The 22,455-nt window shown below is 63.7% G+C and overlaps 3 protein-coding genes across 4 annotated transcripts; 2 read left to right on the top strand and 1 right to left on the bottom strand.

Moving 5' to 3' along the window:
* Positions 1-87: 87 nt before the first annotated feature.
* SYTL4 (synaptotagmin like 4) lies at positions 88-7,970 on the top strand. Of its 2 annotated transcripts, XM_041459216.1 has the most exons (17): positions 88-831; positions 1,595-1,742; positions 1,865-2,080; positions 2,603-2,712; positions 2,871-2,985; positions 3,147-3,254; positions 3,506-3,620; positions 3,726-3,816; positions 3,984-4,087; positions 4,194-4,280; positions 4,613-4,791; positions 4,977-5,079; positions 5,916-6,077; positions 6,491-6,596; positions 6,990-7,089; positions 7,386-7,594; positions 7,703-7,970. In XM_041459216.1, exons 2-17 carry the CDS (start codon positions 1,633-1,635, stop codon positions 7,843-7,845), a joined length of 2,058 nt encoding a protein of 685 aa, XP_041315150.1. In that variant the 5' UTR covers positions 88-831; positions 1,595-1,632; the 3' UTR covers positions 7,846-7,970. The 2 variants fall into 2 exon arrangements, with proteins under 2 accessions (XP_041315150.1, XP_041315151.1); XM_041459217.1 differs by lacking the exons at positions 88-831; positions 7,386-7,594; positions 7,703-7,970 and having other exon boundaries at positions 1,476-1,742; positions 5,916-6,196.
* Positions 7,971-8,251: 281 nt separating this feature from the next.
* SRPX2 (sushi repeat containing protein X-linked 2) lies at positions 8,252-13,937 on the bottom strand. The gene is made up of 10 exons (XM_041459267.1): positions 13,025-13,937; positions 11,339-11,422; positions 11,061-11,252; positions 10,778-10,954; positions 10,344-10,470; positions 10,137-10,258; positions 9,862-10,041; positions 9,600-9,733; positions 9,407-9,528; positions 8,252-9,091 (listed from the first exon to the last, which is right to left on the bottom strand). The coding sequence occupies exons 1-10, from the start codon at positions 13,092-13,094 to the stop codon at positions 8,911-8,913; spliced, it is 1,389 nt and encodes a 462-aa protein (XP_041315201.1). The 5' UTR covers positions 13,095-13,937; the 3' UTR covers positions 8,252-8,910.
* Positions 13,938-15,109: 1,172 nt separating this feature from the next.
* On the top strand, positions 15,110-20,419 carry TSPAN6 (tetraspanin 6). Its single transcript, XM_041459268.1, has 8 exons — positions 15,110-15,259; positions 15,354-15,549; positions 15,657-15,724; positions 16,298-16,396; positions 16,726-16,881; positions 17,528-17,611; positions 19,399-19,498; positions 19,738-20,419. Exons 1-7 carry the CDS (start codon positions 15,173-15,175, stop codon positions 19,465-19,467), a joined length of 759 nt encoding a protein of 252 aa, XP_041315202.1. The 5' UTR covers positions 15,110-15,172; the 3' UTR covers positions 19,468-19,498; positions 19,738-20,419.
* Positions 20,420-22,455: the final 2,036 nt, after the last annotated feature.

Below are 22,455 nucleotides of genomic sequence, written 5' to 3'. Positions count from 1 at the left end.
TTAAAACATGAACACTGGTGCAAGTGTGGGGGTCTGGCCTGGGGATTTGGGTGCTAGGGTGGTGTGTGGAGGGGCTCAGGGAGCAAAGCCTCTGTGGCATTGTCTGCCTGCAAGCCCAAAGCCCTCTCCGTAAGTGTTGTGTACTCCGGATGGAGCGAACCCCTGCCCCATGAGGAAGCTCCCGCTGGCCCTTTGATGTCGCCGCGGTTTTTTCCACTGTGTCAGTGTCGCATCGCTTCCCACAGCGCTGGGAGCCTCTGGCTCTCCCATCCCTGGGGTGCGGCCGAAAGTGTGGGCAGAGCCGCGTCCTCTCGTTTGCCTCGGGGCTGCACCCAGGTGGCCTCCCCCGCTGTCCTGCGTGGTGACAAACCGCCTCCCCTTGAGCCCCCGCCTCGGCCAGCCGCGTGTGCTCGGTTCCCCGGTGCCTGTGCTGCGGGGGGCAGGGACGAGGCGCCCTGCGGGGACCGTATCTCTGCCACAAGGACAAGGGCAGCGGCTGGAGCCTTGCGGCGGGAGGACACCGCGCTCCGGGCTCCTCCTTGGGGGTGCCCCGCAGTTCGGGTGTCGGTGCGCTCGGTGCTCCTCGGGAGAGGCCGCGCACCCAGCCAGGGCCACGGGGCACCGGGGAAAGCGGCCCCGGGGCTGGAGCAGCAGCTCTACCGGGGCTGATCGGGCGGGGGAAGGGGCTGGGGGGAGCGGGCACCGCCTCCCGCTCGGGCCGCCCCGTCGGTGCCGCAGGTGCGGCCGGCGCGGCTCCTTTAAGGCACCGGCACCGCCCTCCCCCCGGCTGCCCCCTCCCGCTGCCGGGAGCCGCCGGCCGGAGCGCTGCAGGTACCGGGAGGATCGGGGGGTCGGGCGGCGCTCCGCTGCCGGGGTACCGGGGGTTCCTCCGCGGACGGAATCCCTCGGCTGGTGGGGAGTCGGGGGTCCCTCTGTGGTCTGGGGGTCGAGCCGCGGTGTCCCGGGGCGGGGGCAGTTCCCAGCCCCGGTGGCCGCGCTGGGAACGCGGTGGTTCCAGTCCCGGACCCACTTTCTCCGACAGAGGAGCCTGGGGTCCGTCCCGCCGCCCCCTCCTCCCCGAGGGACGCCGGAGCGCGGCTGCGGGGACGGGAAGGTCCCTCCCGCCGGTTCCGCCGAGCGGGCGGCGGCCGCAGCCCCCGAGCAAGCGCTCGGCTCCGTCGGGGCTGCAGCGGCCGCCCGGCTCCTGGTGCCGCCGCCTGCCAGCCGGATCCGGTCCCGGTCGCGGTCCCTGCCGCGGCTCCTGGTGCCGCCGCCTGCCAGCCGGATCCGGTCCCGGTCCCTGCCGCGGCTCCTCGGGCTCGGGCAGTCCGAGCGCCGCTGCGCTCGTGGGAGGGGCAGCCCCGGGCGGCTCCTTCCTGCCGGGGCTGCCGCGGGAGCTGGGCGTCAGCCCGGTCCCACGGAGCCGGCTGAGGTCACCGGGGCGGCGGGGCTGGCAGGCGGCCCGAGCCCAGCCTAGGGCAGGGCGCTGGCGGCGGCGGGCGGGCCGGTGTCCCGGTGCCGCCATCCCGTCCGAGCACGGGCACGGGGCACCTGGCGGGGCGGGAGCCGCGCTCAGCAGCTGGCATGTCCCTAGCTGGCAGCCGGTGAGGGCCAGCCAGCCCGGGTGGAGCGATGTCGGAGGCTGTGGACCTGTCCTTCCTGTCGGACGTGGAGAGAGAGCTGATCCTGCAGGTCCTGCAGCGCGACGAGGAGCTCCGCAAGGCAGAGGAGAGGCGGATCAGGTGCGAGCGCGGCTGGAGCCGGGCAGGAGCTGCTTCCCCGCCTTGCTCTGGGAGCGGGTGGGTGACGGGTGTCGCCGGGGTCCCGGCGCGGCTCTGACACTCCTGGTGTCGGGTGTGAGCAGGCGCCTGAAGAATGAGCTGCTGGAGATCCGGCGCAAGGGAGCCAAGCGGGGCAGCCAGCGCTACAGCGAGCGGACCTGCGCCCGCTGCCAGCAGAGCCTGGGCCGCGTCAGCCCCAAGGCCAACACCTGCCGGGGCTGCAACCACTTGGTGTGTCGGGACTGCCGCTCCTGCAGCCCCAGCGGCTCCTGGCGCTGCAAAGTCTGCACCAAGGAGGCGTGAGTAGCCAGGGCGAGTGGCGGGCGCATTCTGTACATCCCTCCTGTCCTCTTCCTCCTCTCAGTTGCCTCAGCTTGATGCCCCATAGCCAGCCTTTCCTAGCCTGGCTGGTGCTCCCCAGTGCAGGGCAGCTTGCTCTGCTGTCACTCCTGGAGAGGGTTCCCATGTTTAGGTGATGGAGAAATGGGTCATACCCCACTCTTGTGTCTCCTTCGTGCCCTGCTCCTTCACCCCCTGAACTGTCTGCAGCATCCCCCATGCCCCTTGCACAGCCTTTCAAGCATCCCAGGTTTCCTCCCTTTTGGCCTCCCCTGTCCTATAAAACTTGGCTTGCTCCCGTGTTTGCTGAGGATGCGGCTGAGCCTGTCAGCTGCCTGGTGAATGATCCCTGCCTGGTCACCTGCTGATTTTGCCCACTATGCCTGTGTTCTTGGGCTGTGGCAGCACTGAGGGTGGGTTGGGGCACAGCAGACAGCCCCCACTACCCCTGACTGCCCCCCTGACCACCCCTGCCCTTGCAGTGAGCTGAAGAAGACCACAGGTGACTGGTTCTATGACCAGAGGGTGAACCGCTTCGCCAACCACCTGGGCAGCGACATGGTGCGGCTGTCCCTGCGGCACAGGCCCACAGGTGGGGTGCCCAGCAAAGCCTTCTGCCACAGCCCAGCCACCTGGGATGCTCCAGCTTTTCCCAGTGCACCTCTGTGCAGCCTGGAGCTGGATGGGAGCAGCTCTGCTCCAGGCAATGAGCTTGGAGCAGTGTTCCTCCTGATGCCTCTCTGCTTCCAGCCAGCAAAAGAGAGACTGTGGGACAAACCCTCCTGCAGAAAGCCCAGCTCAGCGAGCCTAAGAGCTCCTCTGCAGTCCGGCAGCCAAGCCCCCCTGCACCCCGGGAGGAGTCCAGGTAGGAATCCCTGCTGTCCCTTGTGCTCCAGGCAGCAGCTCTCATCTGCTGCAGGGTTGAGAGGAATCTGCTGCCCCACGTGGATCATCGGTGGCACAGGAGCTCTCTCAGACCGACCTCCTCGCCAAACAGGACATACCTGTGGTTTTGCTTGTCTGCAGTTTGTTTCCAGATGCCTCAGACCCTCGGGATGGCAAAAGCGACACAGAATCCATGGAAAACATGAGCCTGGACAGCTACAGACCTAGTCCTGCTGATGTGGAGGGCAGGTGAGAGGATCCTGGGGTGGGTTGTCCTTGACAAGACTGGCTGGCAGAGGATGGGACCTTCATCTGAAGTGTGTTTTTCTCAGTCTGGTGAGGGGAAGCTGGCTCCTCGGGCTGGGCTGAAGCCTGTCCCTGGGCAGGAAGGTCCTGTGCTGCCAGGCTGCTGCGGGCAGCTCGAGTGGCGCTTCCTGGCCAGCACTTGCTCTGCCAGCTGTGCTTGTGGCCTGGGACAGACCTTTCTGTGTCTGCCACAGGAGGAACTCCCTGGAGAGAGCCATCCCTGGAAAACAGGTTGTTGGGCCAGCAGGACCTGCTTCCTGCAGCCTGACCCTCCCTCTCCGCTCCAAGAGCGCGCTCTCTGACGGACGGGTGCGTGACGCTGCTCCGCAGGCTCAGCCCTGTCCTGGGGCGTGGGGCTGGGCACCCCACGGGCTCCTAGCCCTGCCCTGCTCTGAAGGGACTCTTCCCGCCCAGGATGCCACCGTGGGGACCCGCAGCAGCACCTTGGTGGACGAGCATGAAATGATATTCAAGAAGAACCCCCGGCGGGTGGTGAGGCCTGCGGGTGAGAGATGAGCGGGTGCTGACTCGGCCGGGGTGGGCAGCTCCTCCTGCCTGGGCTGGGAAGGGCTTTCAGTGCAGCTGGGAGAGGCTGGGGCAGCCCCTCGAGTGAGGGAGCAGCAGGGCTCTGCTAGTCCTGCTCTGTGCTGCTGTTCACCCCCTCTCGTGCAGACTACACCAAGTCCGTGATCGACCTGCGCCCCGAGGACCTTGTGGGGGAAGGTGGCTCTCTGGGGGACAGGAGCAAGTCAGTCCCTGGCCTCAACATGGAGCTGGTGAGACCCTGCGTGCCACGGAGATGGCTGCCAGCTGGAGGAGCCGGGTGTCTGGCTGGCTGTGCCCAACCATCCCCACACCGGTGCCTTGTCTCTGTCCTTGCAGGAGGAGGAGGAGGAGGACATCGATAACCTGGTGGAGATCCACCGGCAGCGGGTGGCCCGGGGCAGCATGCGCAGCGGCACCTCCTCGGTGAGCCCCGTGGTGAGCCCTGCCCTGCCCTGCCCTGCTCAGGGAGGAGTGATGGACAGGCAGTGCTGAAGGCTTGGGTGGGAGCGAGGCAGGGCAGGCAGCTCCTGGAGGGAAGGGGTAAGGGCCTGGTGTGTGGGGGCTTCTTCCCCTAGAAGGGAGTCAAAATCAGAGGCTCAGCTCTCTTCCAGGCAGCTGTGTGTGTGTGGGAGGCGCTTGTGGCCATCCCCAGCCACGGGGAGCTGAGGGGGGCTGTGCAGGAGAGGCACAGGGAGTAACCTTGCTGAGGATGAGGAGGGGATCCTGTGCCAGCTCAGCCCTGCCTTGTCCTGCAGAGCACACTGGGGAGCATGGTCAGCATTTACAGCGAGGCCGGCGACTTCGGCAGCGTGGCTGTCACCGGGGGCATCTCCTTCTCCCTGAGCTACGAGCAGAAGACACAGACCCTGTTCATTCACGTGAAGGAGTGTCGCCAGCTGGCCTTTGGGGACGAGGGCAGGAGGCGCTCCAACCCGTGAGAGCAGGGGGGCGATGGCTGCTGCCACCGCCGGTGGTGCCCAGCGGGGTTGTGGGTCCCACCAGAGATGGGAGCTGTAAGTGGGAGGGTCCTGGTGAGGCAGAAGGTCTGGGCTTGCGCTGGGGAGCTCGGAGCATTAATTGTGGGGGGCCTTGTTGAAGTGCTGCCTGTTGTCCCTTCAGGTACGTGAAGACTTACCTCCTGCCCGACAAATCCCGGCCAGGGAAGCGCAAGACGACCATCAAACGCAACACCATCAATCCCCTGTACAACGAGCTGCTGAAGGTGCGTGGGGCTGGGCTGGGCTGGGCTGGGCTGCAGGCACTCAGGGGGTGCTGCTGGAACAGGCAAGGGGAGGGGTGAGCTCCTAACCCTGCAGCGGGGTCTCTGCAGAGGAGCTGTGTCCAGAGACTGCGCCCTGAAAGCTGCAAAATCCCAACTGTGCCCTGCCTGTGCTGCCAGGCCCAGTGCCACGGCCGGGGGGAGGCACAGCTGCAGCTGTGACTGTGTCACAGGACAGTCCCTGGTTCCTGTGGCATTCCCCAGAGCAGAGGCATCCTGCTTCCCCTGGATATTTCCTTCCAAGGGGGAGGCTTCCTGGCCCCTGGAGGAACGCTACAGTGGCAGGAGGGAGGGCAGCAGCCACAGGGGCAGAGATAAGAGTTCTGGGCCCCAGGGCAGAGCACCTTGGCACTGCCCTTCACCGTCCCTGCTGGCTGACTCTGTCCCTGAGTCTGGCAGCACACCTCTGAAGCCAGGCACTCTTGCACAGGAGGAAGTGAGAGCTGTGGTTTGGTTTTTGGGCTAACACAGACAGCTTTGCTGAGGTCTTGTGCTCTGACCACCTGAGGCTCGGTGGTCTGGCAGAGCTCTGCTGGTGGTGGGATGGCCAGATGCCATGAGTCCTGGCTCCAAGGGCCACCTGCTGGGAGAGCACAGGCTCCTGCACCCTGGGACTCGGAGGTTTCAGCAGGCATGGAAGGAAAGAGGAACAGGCTCCTGTGCACGTCCACTGCTGCTCAGACCTGTCTCCTGTCGTGCTCGTGGGCTGCAGCTGATGGAGTTTGCCAGGCCTGCCCCTGTGCCGTGCTCCTGCTCACAGGGGTTTTCTCTCTCCCCAGTATGAGATTAGCAAGTCCCTGCTGCTGGCCAGGACGCTGCAGTTCTCGGTGTGGCACCACGATCGCTTCGGCCGCAACACGTTCCTGGGGGAGGCAGAGATCCCCCTGGGCGCCTGGAACTTCGAGAGCCACCTGGAGGAGTTCCTGCCCCTGCATGGCAAGGTGTGCCCTGCTGCCCACAGCCTCCCTTGCCTGGTCCTGCTGCCCCTCGGTGGGCAGAGGGCTGTGGAGACCTCGGCTGAGCATTGCCAAAAGGCTTGTGCCAAATCAAATATTTGGAGGTATGAAAAACCCCAATGCAGACAGCAGGGCTGTTGTAGTGAAAAAAGGGCAAACCTTCTGCCTTGAGCCTAGCTTCCCTCCTCCTTGTCAGGTGATTGGGCCACAGTAAGATCCCAGAGGAGCTGGGCTGCACTGAGCATGCTGGGGAGAGTTTTCAGGCACGTGTGCCAGCTCAGCCACATCTGGGAGAAGCCAAGTGCTTTGTCCCAGCCTGGGGAGGTGCTGCACACCAGGCTGTCACTGTGTGTGCCATGGCTCCTCTGCAGTGGTTGGTAATTCTCACCTCTTGGCAGATTGGGGCAGATGCTGCTGCTCTCCACCAGTACAAGGGGGAGCTGGTTGTCTCCATGAAGTACATCCCATCTGCCAAGCATCCTGGGGCTGGGAATGGCAGGAAAGGTGAGCGCTGAAGCTCTGGGATCAGTGTGTAGCCCTGCAGGGCCTGCTCCTGGCCATGCAGGCTGGCTCTGGGTGGGGTTTTTGGGTGGTATCTCTGCAGCTTTCTCCTCTGCAATGCCTGCAAAGCTGCTCTGGGTCGGGGCAGAGCTGGCTGTCCTCAGGCTGCCCAAACCATCTCAGTACTTCCCTAGGGCTGGACCGTTGCTGCATGAAGCAATTTTGTCTGTCTTTGCCCTCAGCAGGCAGTGCCAATACAGGAGAAGGCAAGAGGAGATGCCAGTCCAGGCTCTGCACCTGCCTCTGGGATGAAGGCTGCTCAGCAGGAACTTTCCAAAAGTTTGCAGTGGTAGAAATTAAATTGGATTAATTCCTACTGTGTTGGGTTTTCCCTAGGCAAAACAGGGGAAGGGGGTGAGCTCCAGGTCTGGATCAAAGAAGCCAAGAACCTCACAGCAGCCAAGTCTGGAGGGACCTCAGACAGCTTTGTCAAGGGGTGAGTGAGGGTCCTGGGTCCCTGGCTGTATTCCCAAAGCTGCTGGGGCACCTGGAGGAGGCCCCTTGTAGGGTGTCATGTCCTTCTTCCTGAGCTATGCCAGGAAAGGCAGGAAGGGGGGCTCCAGGCCAGTCCTGGGGTGCTGGGGGGGATCCAGGCCAGTCCTGGGGTGCTGGGGGGCTCCAGGCAGGGTGCTGGGGGGCTTCAAGCCAGGTCCTGGGGTGCTGAGGTGCCCCAGCCCCCCGAGCAGGAGGCAGCTGCCCGTGTGCTGCTAAGACAGGGGCTGCTTCCCCCAGCTACCTCCTGCCACACAAAAACAAAGCCTCCAAGAGGAAGACGCCTGTGGTGAAGAAGACCCTGAACCCTCACTACAACCACACCTTCGTGTACAACGGGGTCAAGGCCGAGGAGCTGCAGCACATCTGCCTGGAGCTGACGGTCTGGGACCGGGAGCCGCTGTCCAGCAACGACTTCCTGGGGGGGGTCCGGCTGGGGGTGGGCACTGGTGAGACCTGCAGCCCCTCACACCCGGGCAGCAGCAGCAGCCTGGCCGGGGCTGCGTGCCGCGGGCACCAGGCTGCTCCAGCAGTCACTTCTGCCATCCTTTCCCCAGGCATGAGCAACGGGCAGGCCGTGGACTGGATGGACTCCACGGGCGAGGAGCTGAACCTGTGGCAGAAGATGTGCCAGTACCCGGGCTCCTGGGCAGAGGGGACGCTCCAGCTGCGCTCCACCATGGCCAAGCTGGGGCCGTAGGCTGTGGCACCGGGGCTGGCACCGCTGTGGGAGCCACGCTCGCTGCACAGCCTGACAGGGCAGCCAAACGTGTGTTGGGTTTTATTTTTCTTACACTTTAATAAACATGACCGTCTCTAAACAGGCTTGGGCAGAAATTCTTCTTGGTCTAGCTTTGTTTAAAGGGTTTTCCTCTTGTCATAAGCCTTGTACCAGACTTCAGGCTGAACTGCAGTCCTCGTGGACCCTCCTTTCTTCTCCCCCGGGCAAAATGCTTTTAAATGTCATTGTGTTTTTATTTCTTCCCATTCTTTTTTCTACCACCCTGTTCCAGAGTCTGCTCTGTCCTTGTCCTCTCCACCCTGTTCCCCATACTCAGCCCAGCCCCAGCTGCAGCACTGGGTGGATGGAACTGTGTGGGCTCAGCCTGGGGCATTGGGGTTTGTGGTCTCCAGGAAACATTTGTTTCCCAGGCCTCTCAGTGACACATGTGCCAGCGCTGACTTTTTATACAAACCTATTTATTTCAACTTGAAGTTCTACTGCCAAAGCAGTTCCCAGAAAGGGCTCCCCGTGGGTGGTGGGAGCGGGAGTGAGTGGCAGGGGAGATGCAAGCCCTTTAGGCTGGACTGCACGCTGCCTGGCTGCTGTGGGCTCTGCTGAGCGTGGGGCCATTTGCTTTTCATCAGGGCTTTCAGAGTGGGAGGCATCGGGTCCGGGTTGTGCCCAGGGTGAGCCGTGGGGAGGCTGAAGCTGCTGTGCTAGAGGCTGTCACACTGCTGGCCAGCCTGCCCTGCCTGCCCTGCCTCTCTCCCCGGCTCCCCCCTGCCCTGGGTTTGAGCAGGGGCACTCCAGTGTCTCCCACCAGGGTCCTGGCTGGGCTGAGCCATGCCCCAGCTGGAAACAGCTCCTGGCTCTGGGCAGAGGGACACTGCTGGCACACAGTCCCTGCACACCTCTGTGTGCCAGAGCAGCCAGGGAGGGGCTCCCCTTCCCCGGAGCTCCCTGGCACCCTGCTCCTCCTCTGCAGTGGGCGACTAGAAAAGCAGGAAGGGAGGTGTCCATCCCCGGAGGGCAGGGCGGGGGTCACTCGCAGGGGTCCCCGCTCTGTGCCCGCCGCGCCGCCTCCCGCTCGCTCAGCAGGTAGGTGTCGATGAAGACGAAGAGCTCGTCGGGGCTGACCGGGGCGATGTAGCGCTCGCGGTCCGTGCCCGCCTTGTCCAGCAGCACCGCGTTGAAGTGCGAGCGGGTGAGGTGCAGGAAGCGCCTGCAGGTGCAAGGGGGTCGCTGCTCAGGGCTCGCACCCAGGGCTGAGCCTGCCCGCCTCTTGCAACCAGGCTCAGGTCCTCCTGGAGTGGGGGCTCCCACCTCTTCCTCGGGGCTGTGAGCTCTGGGAAGCTCTGGTGACGCTGCATTCAGACTTGAGGGGTTCCCCCCACTGCAGGACCCCCTCGGGGGCAGCAGAAAGGGGCTGCTCACAAACCCAGCTGCAACCTCACGTTTTGCCATTGCTAGAGGCATTCCCGTTCCCTGTCCCCTTGAACAGCCCCCCGGCTCTGCAGGACAGCCCCGCCTGCCCTACCTGAGCTCCTCGATGATGCCGAGGGACAGCCGGTGCTCCCGGATGCGCCCCACCTCGTGGGGGGGCTGCCCCAGCAGCTCCACGGTGGTGACGTGCCGCAGGTCCAGCCCGCAGGCAGCTTGCTGTGGAGGAGGGGGCGGTGAGGGGTCTGGCTGTGCAGCTGGGGAGGGGGGCGGCACGGAGCTCTGCTCACCTGCAGCATGGAGATCTGCATCTTGTAGTAGCGGTTGGAGGGGTCGGGGGCCGAGATGACCAAGAGGCGGCGTTTCTCGTGGAACTGGTCCAGCAGGCTGGCGGCCGAGCTCACGTCCGTGTTGATCTGCATGGCTGGGGCACGACACAAGCGCGTGGGGAGGTGCCATCGTGCCCCCCGCCACCCCTCTGACCCATCGGGCAGCATCCCCCAAGGCTCTGGGCATCGCCACGGGCAAGCCCTGCCCTGCCGCCCCGCTTACGTGCACAAAGGGGCTGGGAGCCCGTCCACTGCTGGCTGGACTGGCAGACCCGCAGGGAGGTGCCCTGGCGCTCGTAGCCCCCGTCGCACAGGTACTCGCAGGTGGCTCCGTAGTTGTTGCCGTCGGAGGTGCAGGAGATGTAGCCGTTCTGCGGAGGCTTCAGGACAGGGCAGCGCCGCACTGCAGAGGGGAAGCCGTGTGAGGGCAGGGCTGGTGGTGCCCGGCAGCGGCTGTGCCGGCTGCAGCGGGGGCAGCAGCCAGCGGCCCGCGCTCACCGTGGACGCGGATGCTGAACTTGCAGCTGGCGCGGTTGTAAGCCTGGTCGTGGGCGGTGTAGCGGATCACATGCTCTCCCTCGGGGAATTCGGAGCCGGGCTCCGGGCCCCGCAGCATCACCCTGAGCCAATAGACGGGTTTCTCCGTCAGCACCCCGGGCAGAGGCACCCATCCGGCCTCAGCGCCCGCAGCGCCTCTGCCCTCACCTCTTGATGACACCGTCGGCAGAGTCCCTGACGCGGGGAGGGTCCCAGTAGACAGTGGCAGTCAGCTTGCCTGGCTCTGCTATGCGCTCCCGGGAGTCCGGACAGCGGATCTTGGGAGGCTCCAGATCTGCCCAGAGGGAGGAGAGGGATTCATAGATCTTGGGGGTGCCTTGGCTGAGCTACGAGAGCGGTGCTGAACCACCCCAGGCACCTCGGAGCTACCAGGGCCTGCTGCAAAGCCAGCGCTGAGTGCCCCAGTGCCGGGCTGGTGGCTGTGTTCAGGGCTGGTGGCACTGCGGGGAGCAGCAGGGACCGGGGTCCCGAGGGAGGGAGGCGCAGGAAATGTCCGGCTTGGCTGCGGGGTGACACCTGCAGACACCCCAGCACGGGTGACGATCCCCTGCGTGCCCCAGCAGCGCGGGGTGAGAATTTACCTACACAGAGCGGCTCGCTCCCGCTCCAGTGCCCATCCTCCATGCAGACGCGGCTCCGGTCGCCCTCCAGCTGGTAGCCGGGCAGGCAGGTGTAGTCACAGCGGGAATCCATCTGCACGCCCGCCGAGCACACGTAGGAGCCCCGCAGCACCGCCGGCAGCACGTGGCACCGGATTTCTGCGATGGAGAGAGCGAAGAGGGGAGGGCAGCGGCTGCGGGCCGTGCGGGTGGGCACAGCAGCCAGGACTGGGGTGCTGGCCGGGCGGGGGCCGGGGACACTCACGTCGGCAGTACGCCATCCCCGACCAGTGGCGGCTGGGCAGGCACTGGACGGCGCTGGGACCCACCAGGCGGTAGCCGCGGGCGCAGCTCAGCTCGCAGCGTGTCCCCAGGCTGCTGCGGTAGGAGCTGCCCCGGGGAGAGTAGCAAGTGGCCTCTCCGCGGTGGATGTTGAGCGTGGCGCACCACTGGGGCACTGCGGGAGAGCGGGGAGGTGACGGAGGAATCTGCCGCGCCTCGGTGTCCCCACGAGGACACAAAGGATGGGTTGGGTGCTGTTACCTCGGCGGTAGTCCAGGGCAGGCTCAGGGGGCGGCTCTTCTGCGTACACCTCGTTGGTGTGACTCTCCAGGTAGTAGCCGGACCCTGGGAGGAGGGAAGAGACGAGCAGGCTGCAGGGCAGCTCATGGCTGCAAAACGTCCCGCAGCTGCCAATGAGCAATCCCAGCCCGGGCAGCTCCCGTCCTTGGGGCTGCTGTCAAGGGTTAAACTGGGTAGACAGCGAGCCCAGCCCCCGGGGGCATGGAGGGCGCTGGCACCAGCGCAGACTAAACAGCGGCAGCGGCAGCCGTGGTTGTGGCAGGAAACGGGCGCTGGCGCGGAGGGGGCTGGCATCGACCCCCAGTTTCGTGCTGCTTCCACCCGCTCCCATGGCACCGCCACTGCCACGGGGCATCCCCAGGGAAGGAAGAAAGCTGTCCTTGCCTGCCCTTTCCTGCCCGTCCCCTCACCAAGGCAGGGATGGCGAGCACGCTGCCCGGCAGGGGGTTGCTCAGCCCCGTGCCCGTGCTCCAGGGAAGGATGGAGCTGCCGGAGGGGCTCGGCCGGAGGTGCTGGCCCCTCGCCACCCGTGCTGGGCCCCGCGGATAGGGTGAGGACACCGTGCCTTCACGGGCGAGTCCTCGCCGGTGGGGAGGGGGCCGTGCAGGGGGAGAGGCTGCCGTCCTTCCCCGCGGCCCCTCGGCGCCTCGGCCGGCCGCGGCATTCCCCAGCTCTGAGCTCACGTTTCCGCCGCGTTTCCGCTGGCCCCCGCCGGCGCTGCCCCCTCCTCGCCGGCCCACCGCTCTCCCCGGGGCACAGCGGGGATGCTCGGCCCGGGGCACCGGGAAAGGCGGCAGCACCGGCGCAGCCAGCGTCCCCTTGCCCCGGTTTGGGGAAGGGGATATCCGGCGCGGCCAAGCCGAGCAGAAGCCCCGCCGTCACGGGGAGGAAACTCCATTACGAATCTTTCCAAAATGAACTTTCCTATGGAGCGGCTCGCCACCGCTCCCCACAAGCCCGCCCGCTTCCACAGCGCGTTTATCCAGCTGCCCCTTCACGCTGCCACGGATCCCGGGGGGCGGAGGAGCAGGGACGGCACCTGGGGGCGGCCGTGACCTGGCGAACGAAGCTTTTCCTGGGGGGCTGCCAAGACTCCCGCCGGGGCCCTGGGGACAGAGCGCAGTGTCCCCGCAGGCAGATGTGCCATTTAATGGTGATGTTTCCTTCCACTGCCAGCGCCGCCTCTTCCTTCTCACCTGGGGCCAGCTCAGCCCCGCTGCACTGCGCAGGAGAATCCCCAGGTGTGCTGGCAGCACGGCCAGGGGACGGCATGGGAGCAGGGAAGGGGGAAACCACCCCAAACAAGGCCCTGGTGGCCCAGCCAAGGGCGGTCGGCACTGTGGGCTCCGTCCAGCGAACATCTGCGGCCGATGGCCCCGCGGGAGCAGGGAGCCAGCGGGAAGCGGCGCTCTCGCAGGCGGGGGTGTGAGGAGGACAGGCCGGTTTCCTGCTCCTCCCTGGACGCCTGCCAGCATCCCCTCGGTTCCTCCGTGTACCCACGGCTCACTCCCCAGGCACCCCATTCCTCAGGCACTGATGCTCTCCCCGCATCGCTGCTCCCTCCATCCCTGCCCACCCCGAGCCCTCAGCAGCGCTGCGCAGGCTGCCAGCCCCGGGCGCCCGCTGCGCCCCACGCCCGGCACTCACCTTCGTGCCACGTGGATGACACCAGCCTGGCGAGGACCAGCAGCAGGACGGGGGCTGTCCCCTGCGCCATCGCGGGCAGCCGGGGGGGCGGTGGGAGCCCACCTGCCGATCCGGGGCCGGGAGCAGCCGCGAGGATGGAGAGGATGGAGCGGGGCTGGAGGCGGGATGGCGGCCCCCTCTGTCGCCTTGTCACTGCTCAGATGTCTGTCCCTCCTGCCTGGCCGCTCTGCTTGTGCTGAGCAAACTTACTTTCCCCCTTGGCCGCCCATCCCAAACATTCAAAAGCCGTGAGTCAGGCCCAAAATGATGAGATTGTAAAAAAAAAAATAAAAATAAATCCCAGGATAGCCCGTTTTCCGACGCGCCTCCTGCTTCTCCGGGGCTTTAAAAGGTTGTAAGAGGCTTTCTTGTGCAAGCAGAAGAGCCAGGAGCCTGTTTGGACACAGGAGAGAGCCAAACCGAGCCCGTGCCAGCCCTGACGGGCTCCGGCAGCGGGGGCCTGCAGGGGCGAGCACGAAACCGCAGGAGCCGGGTCCCCTTTCCCACCTCCTGCGGGAGGGAGGGAGGGACCCCGCTGCAGACGGGAGGCTCCGAGCCCGCTGCCGAGGAAGGCGCTTGCAGCTGGGGTCTGTGCGCTGCCGCAGCCCGGCCCCGCGAGCACCGGCACCGCAGCGCCTCTGCCAGGGCCGCTGGCTCGGGAGGCAGCGCCGGAGCTGCGGCCGGGGCGGGAGCGCCGGGCACGGGCTGGCTCCGACAGGTAGGACCGCTCGCCTGGGGTGCGGCGACAATGCGCTAATTATGTGCGGGGCTGGGAGCGCGCTAATTAATGACACGCTATCCCGGGCAGAAGAGGGCACCGGGAGGGGCTGCTGCTGCTGCTGCCGGTGTGGGGAGCCCGCAGCCCCCCGCAGCCCCCCGCAGCCCCACGCAGCCCCCCGCAGCCCGGGGACACCCCGGGACAAACCCAGGACACCCCGGGACAGCCCCGGGACACCCCGCGACAAACCCAGGACACCCCGGGACAGCCCCGGGACAAACCCAGGACACCCCGGGACAGCCCCGGGACACCCCGGGACAAACCCAGGACACCCCGGGACAGCCCCGGGACACCCCGGGACAGCCCCGGAACAGCCCCGGGACATCTCGGGACAAACCCAGGACATCCCGGGACAGCCCCGGGATACCCCGGGATCGCTCAGCCCGCGGAGGGCAGCAAGACCGGCGCTGCTGCCGTGCTGGTAGTGCCATGTGCCGGGGCACGGGGTGGCTGTCCCGCTGCACACCGGGACAGGGCGTGGGGCACGGCTGGAGCAGGAGAGCAGGGACTGGCTCTGGCTGGCACCGGCAAGGAGGTGGCACGGGACAGGCAGGGGGTGGCACCGGGGAGGCCGGGAATGGTGGCATGGGTCGGGCAAGGGGTGGCACAGGGTGACACGGGGACGGCGGGAGGTGGCAGCGGGTGGCGCCAAGCAGGTAGGAGGTGGCGTGAGGCAAGCAGGGGGTGACACCGGCAGGCGGTGGCACAGGGGAGGCGGTGGGTGGCACTGGAGAGGGTGACACGGGCTAAGCAGGGAGTGGCACCGGACAGGAGGTAGCAGGGATAGGTACGGGGTGGCACGGGCTAGGCAGCAGATGACACCGGACAGGTCGTGACAGGGGGCAGGCAGGAGGCGACACCAGACAAGGGGGTGTCACAGGACAGGGGTGACAACGGATAGGGAGTGTTACAGGACAGAGGGTGTCCCAGGACAGAGGGTGGCTCGGGACAGGGTGTGTCACTGGACAGCAGTGTCCCAGTACAGGGGATGACAGGGGATAGGGGATGTTACAGGACAGGGGTGACAGGGGGCAGGGGTGTCCCAGGACAGAATGGGACAGGGGACAGGGGTGACAGCGGACAGGGGTGTCCCCAGGACAGGGGGGGACAGGGGACAGGGGTGTCCCAGGACAGGGGTGACAGGGGACAGACCTGGCCGGGGCGCCCCCTGCGGGAGGAGGGGGGAAGAGCACGGCGCCGCCTGGCGCGCTCGGCCATTTCCGTGAGCGCTCGGGCAGCTCCGGCGCGGGGCGGGGCCGGCCCGCTCGGGGGCGTGCCGGGGGCGTGCCCGCGGCCCCGCCCGGCCCCGCCCCGCACGCCCGGTGTCGGCCATGGCGTCCCCGTCGCGGCGGCTGCAGACGAAGCCGGTGATCACCTGCCTCAAGAGCGTCCTGCTCACCTACACCTTCGTCTTCTGGGTGAGCGCCCGCCCTTCCCCCCGCCGCACGTCGCGGCTGCGCCGCCCTGTCGCGATAGTCGCGAGCCACCGCGGCTTTCCCCTCTCCCCACCAGGTGTCGGGCATTGTGCTGCTGGCCGTGGGCATCTGGGGTAGGGTGAGCCTGGCCGTCTACTTCTCCCTGTTGGACGAGAAAGCCACCAATGTCCCGTTCGTGCTGGTGGGCGCTGGCGCCGTCGTTGTCCTGCTGGGCACCTTCGGCTGCTTCGCCACCTGCCGCGGCAGCACCTGGATGCTCAAGCTGGTGGGTGGCCTGGGACAGGGCAGGATGGAGCCCCGTCCTCTCCTGATCCATCCCGACCCGTCCTGATCCATCCGGAAACATCCCATCCTATCCCTGTCTGCTCCCATCCCTACCCTCTCCTGTCCCTCATCTTCCTCATCGTCCTGGTGGCTGCCATCGTGGGGTTCGTCTTCAGGCACGAGGTGAGTCTGGGTGGCCAGTGCCATCTCCCAGGGCTGCAGAGTGAGTTTGATGCTGCTTTTACCCCAGTGCAGTCGCAGATGTCACCGAGGGACAGAGGGGCTGCTTGGGAGCGGTTTAGCAAAGACAGAGTTAGTTTAGTTTGCTTGGTTCAGCGAAGATAGGGTTAAACCAGCACAAAGAGCAGCTTGGTCCCTGTAAGGACCCAGAAGGACCAGCCTGGGTGCAGGGTCAGCCCAGCACGCTGTCCCTCCATCAGAACAGGCAGAGTAGCCCTGGACTGTAATTTCTGCCTTTGGTCTATCTTCTGCAATAATTTCAGTAATTAAAGCTCCTGGGAGGGTTTCTGTGCCTGCCTGGGAGGGAGCTGGCACGGTGCGTGTCCTTGTTATTACAGGCAGCATCCCTGCTGCCACAGTGCATCCAGCCTGCCCTTTAATACAGCCTCTAATTGCCTGGCCCTGGAAAATGTCTGCTGGCCAGGCCGGAGTCACTGCTGCCATCCCCGAGCGGTGACTGACCCGGGATGGGGTCCTGAGGGCAGGAGGGACAGCCCTGACACCTCTCTCTTACAGATAAAGACAAGCTTTGAGAGTAACCTGGACCTGGCCTTGAAGGACTACAACGTGACTGCAGATCCACACAGCGAGGCCGTGGACACCATCCAGAGAACGGTGAGAGCCCGGGGGGAATGGGGGAGAGCCCGGGAGAGCCTGGGGGGAATGGGGGAGAGCCTGGGGGGAAATGGGGGGGAGCCCGGGGGGGAATGGGTGAGAGCCTGGGGGGAATGGGGGAGAGCCCCGGGCTGCCAGCAGGTGGGAATGCTGCCCTGGCCCAGGGTGTCCCCTCTGCCCTCTGTGGCACTGGCATCCCCTCCCAGGCTTTGGAGTTTGGCAGATGCTGGGTGGGATGGGTGAGGGTGGGGGAGCCATGGCAGTGGTGGTGGGACCAGGGCTCAGTTCCCTGGTGTGACCAGACTCCCCAAATGTGCTTCCCACTCCAGCTGCACTGCTGTGGGGTGCAGAACTACTCTGACTGGGAGAGGACTGAGTACTTCAGCCAGAGGGGGATCCCCCCCAGCTGCTGCAAGAGCCAGAACGACTGCTCGGAGCAAGATCTGAAAGACCCAAACAAGGCCAAGCTGAAAGTGTTTGTGGATGTAAGTTAAGCTCAGAAAAATCTGCCTGCTGGTCCTGGAGGTGGGAAGGGCAGGGATGGGTGTGTGGAGGAGGGCTGGTCTGTCCCTGGCAGGCTGGAAAGGAGAACTGCCCTATCCATGCTGGTGTTCAGTGGCCCAGGGACTCCCCTGGAGTGGGTAAGGCTATGGAATCCTCCCTTCTGTCTGAGGCTCCCCCACTCCTTCCTTTGAGATCAGGGCCCAGCCAGACCCAAGCACTGGCCTTTGGGGATGTGTGTTTTGAAGAACAGGTGAGTAAGGAAGTAGCTTCCCAATAAAGTTTGTTTCAGCAGTGCTGACATCTCCCTTGGGTGCAAAGTCCTGACGCGGTGGTGAGGGCATGAGACCTCATCCACAGGGATGGTTGGGTGATGCAAGGGTTTCTCTGATGAGTCACCTGGCTCAGGCTGGGAGCAGCCCAAGGGCAGTGCTTCCCTTGATAAAGCATCTGGGCTGGGAGGCTGGAAATGGCTTTGCTGAGGCCTGGCAGGAGGGGCCAGCCAGGACCTGCTGCTGCCTGCACAGGAGCATCTCCCCCTGGAGCTGCCAGTGCTTTGGGGAGGAGCTGGTCTGTACTCCTGGGGCTGGAAAGCACTGGGTCCACGTGCTTGCTTTGCTTCCTCTGCAGGGTTGTTTTTTCCTGGTAACGTCAACAATGGAGTCCAAAATGAGCGTTGTGGCCGGAATCTCCTTTGGCATCGCGTGTTTCCAGGTGAGTCTCCCTTGTCTGGCTCGGGAGGAAGCCAGCGTGTCTCCAGAGGTATTTGATTCCAGTGCAAAGTCTGGAGTGTGCAAAAGGCACGGTTGGTTTCAGTCAGGGAGGAGCAGCTACTCTGTGATTCCCCTTGGTTTTAATCTGCCTGCTGTGCAGGCCCCAGTCTCACACCCAGGGCTGGAGCTCCAGCCCTGTTTCCTTGAGCCCACGTTTATTTGGGAAGATCTCTCTGAAACAACAGACTCCAAGAAAAAACAAACGGAGATGGACAAGCTCTGTGTCTGCTGTTGGCAGGGATCAAATCCGTGCCCTTCCTTTTCCTACCCACCCACACTGATACCAGGAGGGTGTTTGGCATCGCGCCCGTGTGGTGGGGTCACCGTGAGTGCCAGTGTGGCACCACTTGTGCTGGTGGCTGACCACCCTGCCCTGCCCTGATGTCCTCTCCCCCAATGTCTCCTTCACTTTATCGTGCAGGGCACTTCCTGCAGGAGCCACAGCAGCAGCAGCAGCAGCGTGCTGGCCATCCCCAGCCCCAGCCCCATCCCCAGCCCAGCCCCATCTCCAGCTCCAGCCCCATCCCCAGCCCCATCCCCAGCCCCAGCCCCAGCCCCAGCCCCAGCCCCATCCCCAGCCCCAGCCCCAGCCCCAGCCCCAGCCCCAGCTCCAGCAGCTTCATCCCGGCAGGAAGCGGGAGGCCCCTGCCCCCAGCCGGGCGCTGACGCCACGCTGGGGCTTCCCGAGGTGCCGAGGGCTTTCCGAGGGCTGCAGGATGTGCAGCTGGCCCTCCTCCAGCTGCTCTGTGCAAGCTGGCTGGGCTCTGGTGCTGAGCAGCCAGCCCTGCCTTTGGAGGGGCTCAGACTCTGCCTCCCCATGACCAGTGGCCGTGGCGTGAGCGTCAAGGTGTTGCTGGCCAGGACTGGGGCTGGGGAGCAGGAGCCTGCTGAGATACTCAGTTGTATGAGCTTGTCACTGTGTGATTTCTGTAACAGATGGACTGAACTGGGCAGAGGTGGGAGCCTGCAGCTCGTGGTACTGAGTGCCTTGGGACAGCCCGAGAGCAGGAGCTGCTCCGCCGTGCCTGCTGCTCGCACCACTCCTCCTGGCTGGGCTGGGCTGGGCTGGGCTCACTGAGATTGAGTGGGGAACTGCACACACACTCCCAGCTGCAGCGTTATGTCAGCTAATGGCAGGCTTAGGAATTGTAACCAGTTCCTAGCATTTATTGCCCCTTCAGCAAGCTTGGCTGGGTCACGCCTCTGACAGGGACCTGTTGTGCCCATGTGCCTCTAACTTGGCTTGTGGAGGTCAGAGTCATGCAGGATCTGGCCCTGGAGTCTGCACAGGTGCTGGGAGGCTGTGTTGTGATAACAGAGCCTTCCTGATGTGAGAGCAGCAGCCTTGCTTCCCCAGTGTCCTTGCACAGGAGAGGTGCTGCCGTTCTCCCGTGGCTGTGTAATTGGCTGTGACGCTCCTGGTATCTGTGTAATCTCTGCAATTACCATAAAACAGTCCATGCTTGGTGAAGCAGCTTGTAACAGGATGGGAGCTGGAGCATCCCTAGTGAGGAGCTTGTTTAGTTGGTGCTGCCAGGATCCTGTGCTTCAGCCACTTTCAGTGGTTCTGAAGCAGGGTGCAGCAGCCCTTGTGGGGTTTGTAAACCCCACTGTCCATCCCTGGATTTCATAAAACCCTGTATCACTTTGTCAGGTTTTCTCCTGAAGACACCTCTCCCTGGTTTTGGCTGCCTCTGACATGCAGGGTTTGTTTTCTCTCTTTTTCAGTTGATTGGCATCATTCTGTCCTGCTGCCTGTCCCGGTACATCACCAACAATCAGTATGAGATGGTGTAGCTGGCCCCCTGCGCTCTGTGCCTGTGCCTGGGTATGTCTGTAAGCCTGGTGGGCTGCCTCTGCCCCCCTGGCTGCTGCTGCTCACCCTTGGGGTGGGGGTACCACATGGGGGGTTAGGGTTAGAGGGCACCTGCGAGAGCATGTCTGCTATGTCATTTTAGCCTGTGTCATTTTAGCCTGTGTCATTTTAGCCTGTCATTTCAGCCTGTGTCATTCCAGCCTGTGTCTAGATCCATCCTGTCTGCTAACACTCTGCTGTGTGCATTGCAGGGAATGGCTGGGGAGGATGCCTCCAACTCCAGTTTTCCTCTGGATGCCACGTCGTGAAATCTTGCTTTGAACTGACTGATCTTCTTCTCATCTAGCTCATAGAAAGGAGTGCAGCAGCTGTCCTGGTGCACTCGAGGATTTGTCCTGACACTCCTCTGCTGTGCCACTGCCTGGGGTAATAATTGGTGTGGCTGTGGTGGCTGCAGCCCCCAGCTCTTGCACCGAGTGCCACACTGTGCTGGACTGACTGTGCTGGTGGCCTCCTGGGTGTCCCAGTGCTCATCTTCAGTGCCTCCACTGGGAAAGACAACGCTTCCCCTTGCCTCAGGCAGCCCCTTGACATCCCCTCACTCTCCAGACACAGTTGTTCTTGAGATAGGGCTGTTAAACACAGCCCTGCCTGCCTGAAGCCTTGGCTCAGCAAGGTTGTTGCCAAGCTGTCTCCTCCCTCCCCTGGGTTTTATATACTTTTTTATAGTTGTACTTCTTTAAGTACGGGCTGTAGTGGTTCTTTGTAAGCTGTAGTGAGGTTTGGTGATGTAGCTCCTGGTGCCTTTACCTTGGTAGGTGTCCTTGCACCGATTCAGCTGTGACTTGATTGTCAGTATTATATGCTGCTTCAACTCATTTTATGTATTGAATAGAATTCTTTTTGTCCTGAGACACAATAAATATTAAGATATTTTACTCTATGAAACCTCCTTGACTTTTCTTTTTGTGTCCTGGAAATTCCTCTGCTGGAAGAGCAGCAAGTGCCCCCAGGGCTGCTCTGCTCACTCTGGGCCAGCAGGAACCTCTGGCCACTGCAGTTTGCATTCCTCCAACGTGCACTGGTACACTTCTGCTTGCAAATAACTTCTGTAATTGAATTTTCTTCATAACAGCAGTTGTGTAACAGTGCTGGAGCAGAGGGCCTGGAGCACCCCAGCCCAGGAGCAGGGTGGGTAACTTCAGCCCAGTGTGAACATGTGCACCCTTGGCCTGCTGGCTGCTGGCTTGGAGCAAAGGGCAGGGCCCTGCCAGGCCCCAGCTGCTCCCCAGGGCAAGAAATGTGGATTTAAGCTTTTAAATTCGTTTGTTACTGCTCATTTTTGGGCTGTTTTGTCAGCAAGCCTCTGCCTTTTGGAGCCTGGTGCTGCAGTGAAGCAGTGGAGCACCCCTCTGCCAAGCTTGGGGGAATTTTGGGTCTCAGGCACTGAACTGACTGGATCTGAGCTGTGTCTGGCTGGGTGTGGAGCTGCCTGTCCTGTTCCTGGGGAGGAGGCAGGTGTAACCAGAGCAGTGAAGCCAGGGGTAGCAGTGGTGGCCCTTTGTCAGTGTCACCCCTCTGGCCAAAGCTGCCTGGGTGCTGGCTGAGCTGCCCCAGCCCAGCAATGGTCTGGTATGGGCCAGCCTGGCTGCTGAGGGAGGAACCTGGAGGGAAACGCCCCAAACCCTCGTGTTGCATTTAGCCCAGGTGAGTAAATCAGCCTGCTGTCAGCTCCTGGGTGGCTGAACGCCTCCTGGCTCGGGGTGGTGAGGCAGAATGTGTCAGAGCAGGGCAGCTGGGCTGGAGAGTGGCACTGAAGGGATGGATGGAGACAGGGCAGGCACACGTGAGAGGCAGGAATGGATTTGGATAAACCCATTGTCAACTTAAAGCCTGCACAGAGGGAAGGACCCTGCCCTGCTCCGTGGCCCTGCAGGCAGATTCCTTCCTGGGGCATCCACGGGAGGTGGTGCCAGGTGGATGGGGATGGTTCTGGCAGAGGCTGGCACAGGGAGCCTGGAGGTTTCCAAACAGCTGCAGGAAAAGCAGCATGGGTTGTGGAAGCTTGTGCAAGCCTGCTCATCCCCACAGGCAGCAAAGCACTGCAGCCATCAGAGGGTGTGGATCTTACCTGGTTAAACAGCACTGATGTACACAACTTTAATTTGGACAGATGTGCTGGATGTACAGGCATGTGCTGGGGGAAGTGCCAGGCAGAGCTGGGACACCAGTGTCCTGGCAAAGGCATTGTGTGCACCTTGGTCACCTGCCTGGACACTGAGCAGGGACAGAAGCATTGCTGGCTGGCCCCAGGGCTCTGGTTTCTTGCAGCAGCCATGGCTGGGTGGGTTTCACACATCCCCCTGCTGTGTTTGCACCTCCCCTCTCAGCGGGATAAATGTCTCAAGGGACTTGTCAGAAAGGCTTGGTGTCCCCAAGGCTGGCTGGTGTCCCTTGGGGTGCCAGGTGGGGAGCTCCCAGTGTTTTGACCACTCTGTCAGTGCAGCCATGAACAGGGAGAAGGGGAACTGCTCTTAGAATGTGCTCACATCCCCATGGCAGCTGCAGGGATGTGAGGGGGGGCTGGCAGCCCTGGGGACGCCACACCTGGCACCTGTCTCTGTTCCCTGCTCTGTACATTCCAGCCATGGCAGTGTGCTCCCCTGGTGACACTGAGGGTTTTGCCTGGTGACACCTGCAGGATGTCAGAGCTGCTCAGCAGCAGCTGGCTCCCTGGGATGAAACCTGGGACCTGGCTTTGGCATGAGCCCAAGGTCATGGCAGAAGTGTGCCCAGGGGGTTTTGGTGTGAGCCTTCAGCCCTGTGGCAGACAGCGTCCTGCTCAGGGCAGCTGCCGCGCTCAGGACTTCTCTCCTGCAGCTCAGGCTTTGCCCATTTGTTGGTGACAGGGCTGGGGACAGCCGGTGGCACCTGGGGTCCTCCATAGGAGTGGACTCCCTGTGACTTTG

The sequence above is a fragment of the Pyrgilauda ruficollis genome, unplaced genomic scaffold (assembly GCF_017590135.1).
Source record: "Pyrgilauda ruficollis isolate IOZ18807 unplaced genomic scaffold, ASM1759013v1 scaffold133, whole genome shotgun sequence".
NCBI classification, from domain to species: Eukaryota; Metazoa; Chordata; class Aves; order Passeriformes; family Passeridae; genus Pyrgilauda; species Pyrgilauda ruficollis.
This window is presented reverse-complemented; position numbering and strand designations above follow the sequence as displayed.

What these genes read in the sequence shown, in the direction of transcription:
- SYTL4 (XM_041459216.1), top strand. Translation starts at nt 1,633, where the DNA reads ATGTCGGAGGCTGTGGACCTGTCCTTCCTGTCGGACGTGGAGAGAGAG. An exon ending in CCTGCGGCACAGGCCCACAG is followed by an intron (nt 2,713 to 2,870) that starts GTGGGGTGCCCA and finishes CTCTGCTTCCAG; the next exon opens with CCAGCAAAAGAGAGACTGTG. An exon ending in TGCGCAGCGGCACCTCCTCG is followed by an intron (nt 4,281 to 4,612) that starts GTGAGCCCCGTG and finishes CTTGTCCTGCAG; the next exon opens with AGCACACTGGGGAGCATGGT.
- SRPX2 (XM_041459267.1), bottom strand. Translation starts at nt 13,094, where the DNA reads ATGGCGCAGGGGACAGCCCCCGTCCTGCTGCTGGTCCTCGCCAGGCTG. An exon ending in GTTCAGCATCCGCGTCCACG is followed by an intron (nt 10,042 to 10,136) that starts GTGAGCGCGGGC and finishes TCCCCTCTGCAG; the next exon opens with TGCGGCGCTGCCCTGTCCTG. An exon ending in GGCATCATCGAGGAGCTCAG is followed by an intron (nt 9,092 to 9,406) that starts GTAGGGCAGGCG and finishes TTGCACCTGCAG; the next exon opens with GCGCTTCCTGCACCTCACCC.
- TSPAN6 (XM_041459268.1), top strand. Translation starts at nt 15,173, where the DNA reads ATGGCGTCCCCGTCGCGGCGGCTGCAGACGAAGCCGGTGATCACCTGC. An exon ending in CCTACACCTTCGTCTTCTGG is followed by an intron (nt 15,260 to 15,353) that starts GTGAGCGCCCGC and finishes TCTCCCCACCAG; the next exon opens with GTGTCGGGCATTGTGCTGCT. An exon ending in TGGACACCATCCAGAGAACG is followed by an intron (nt 16,397 to 16,725) that starts GTGAGAGCCCGG and finishes TTCCCACTCCAG; the next exon opens with CTGCACTGCTGTGGGGTGCA.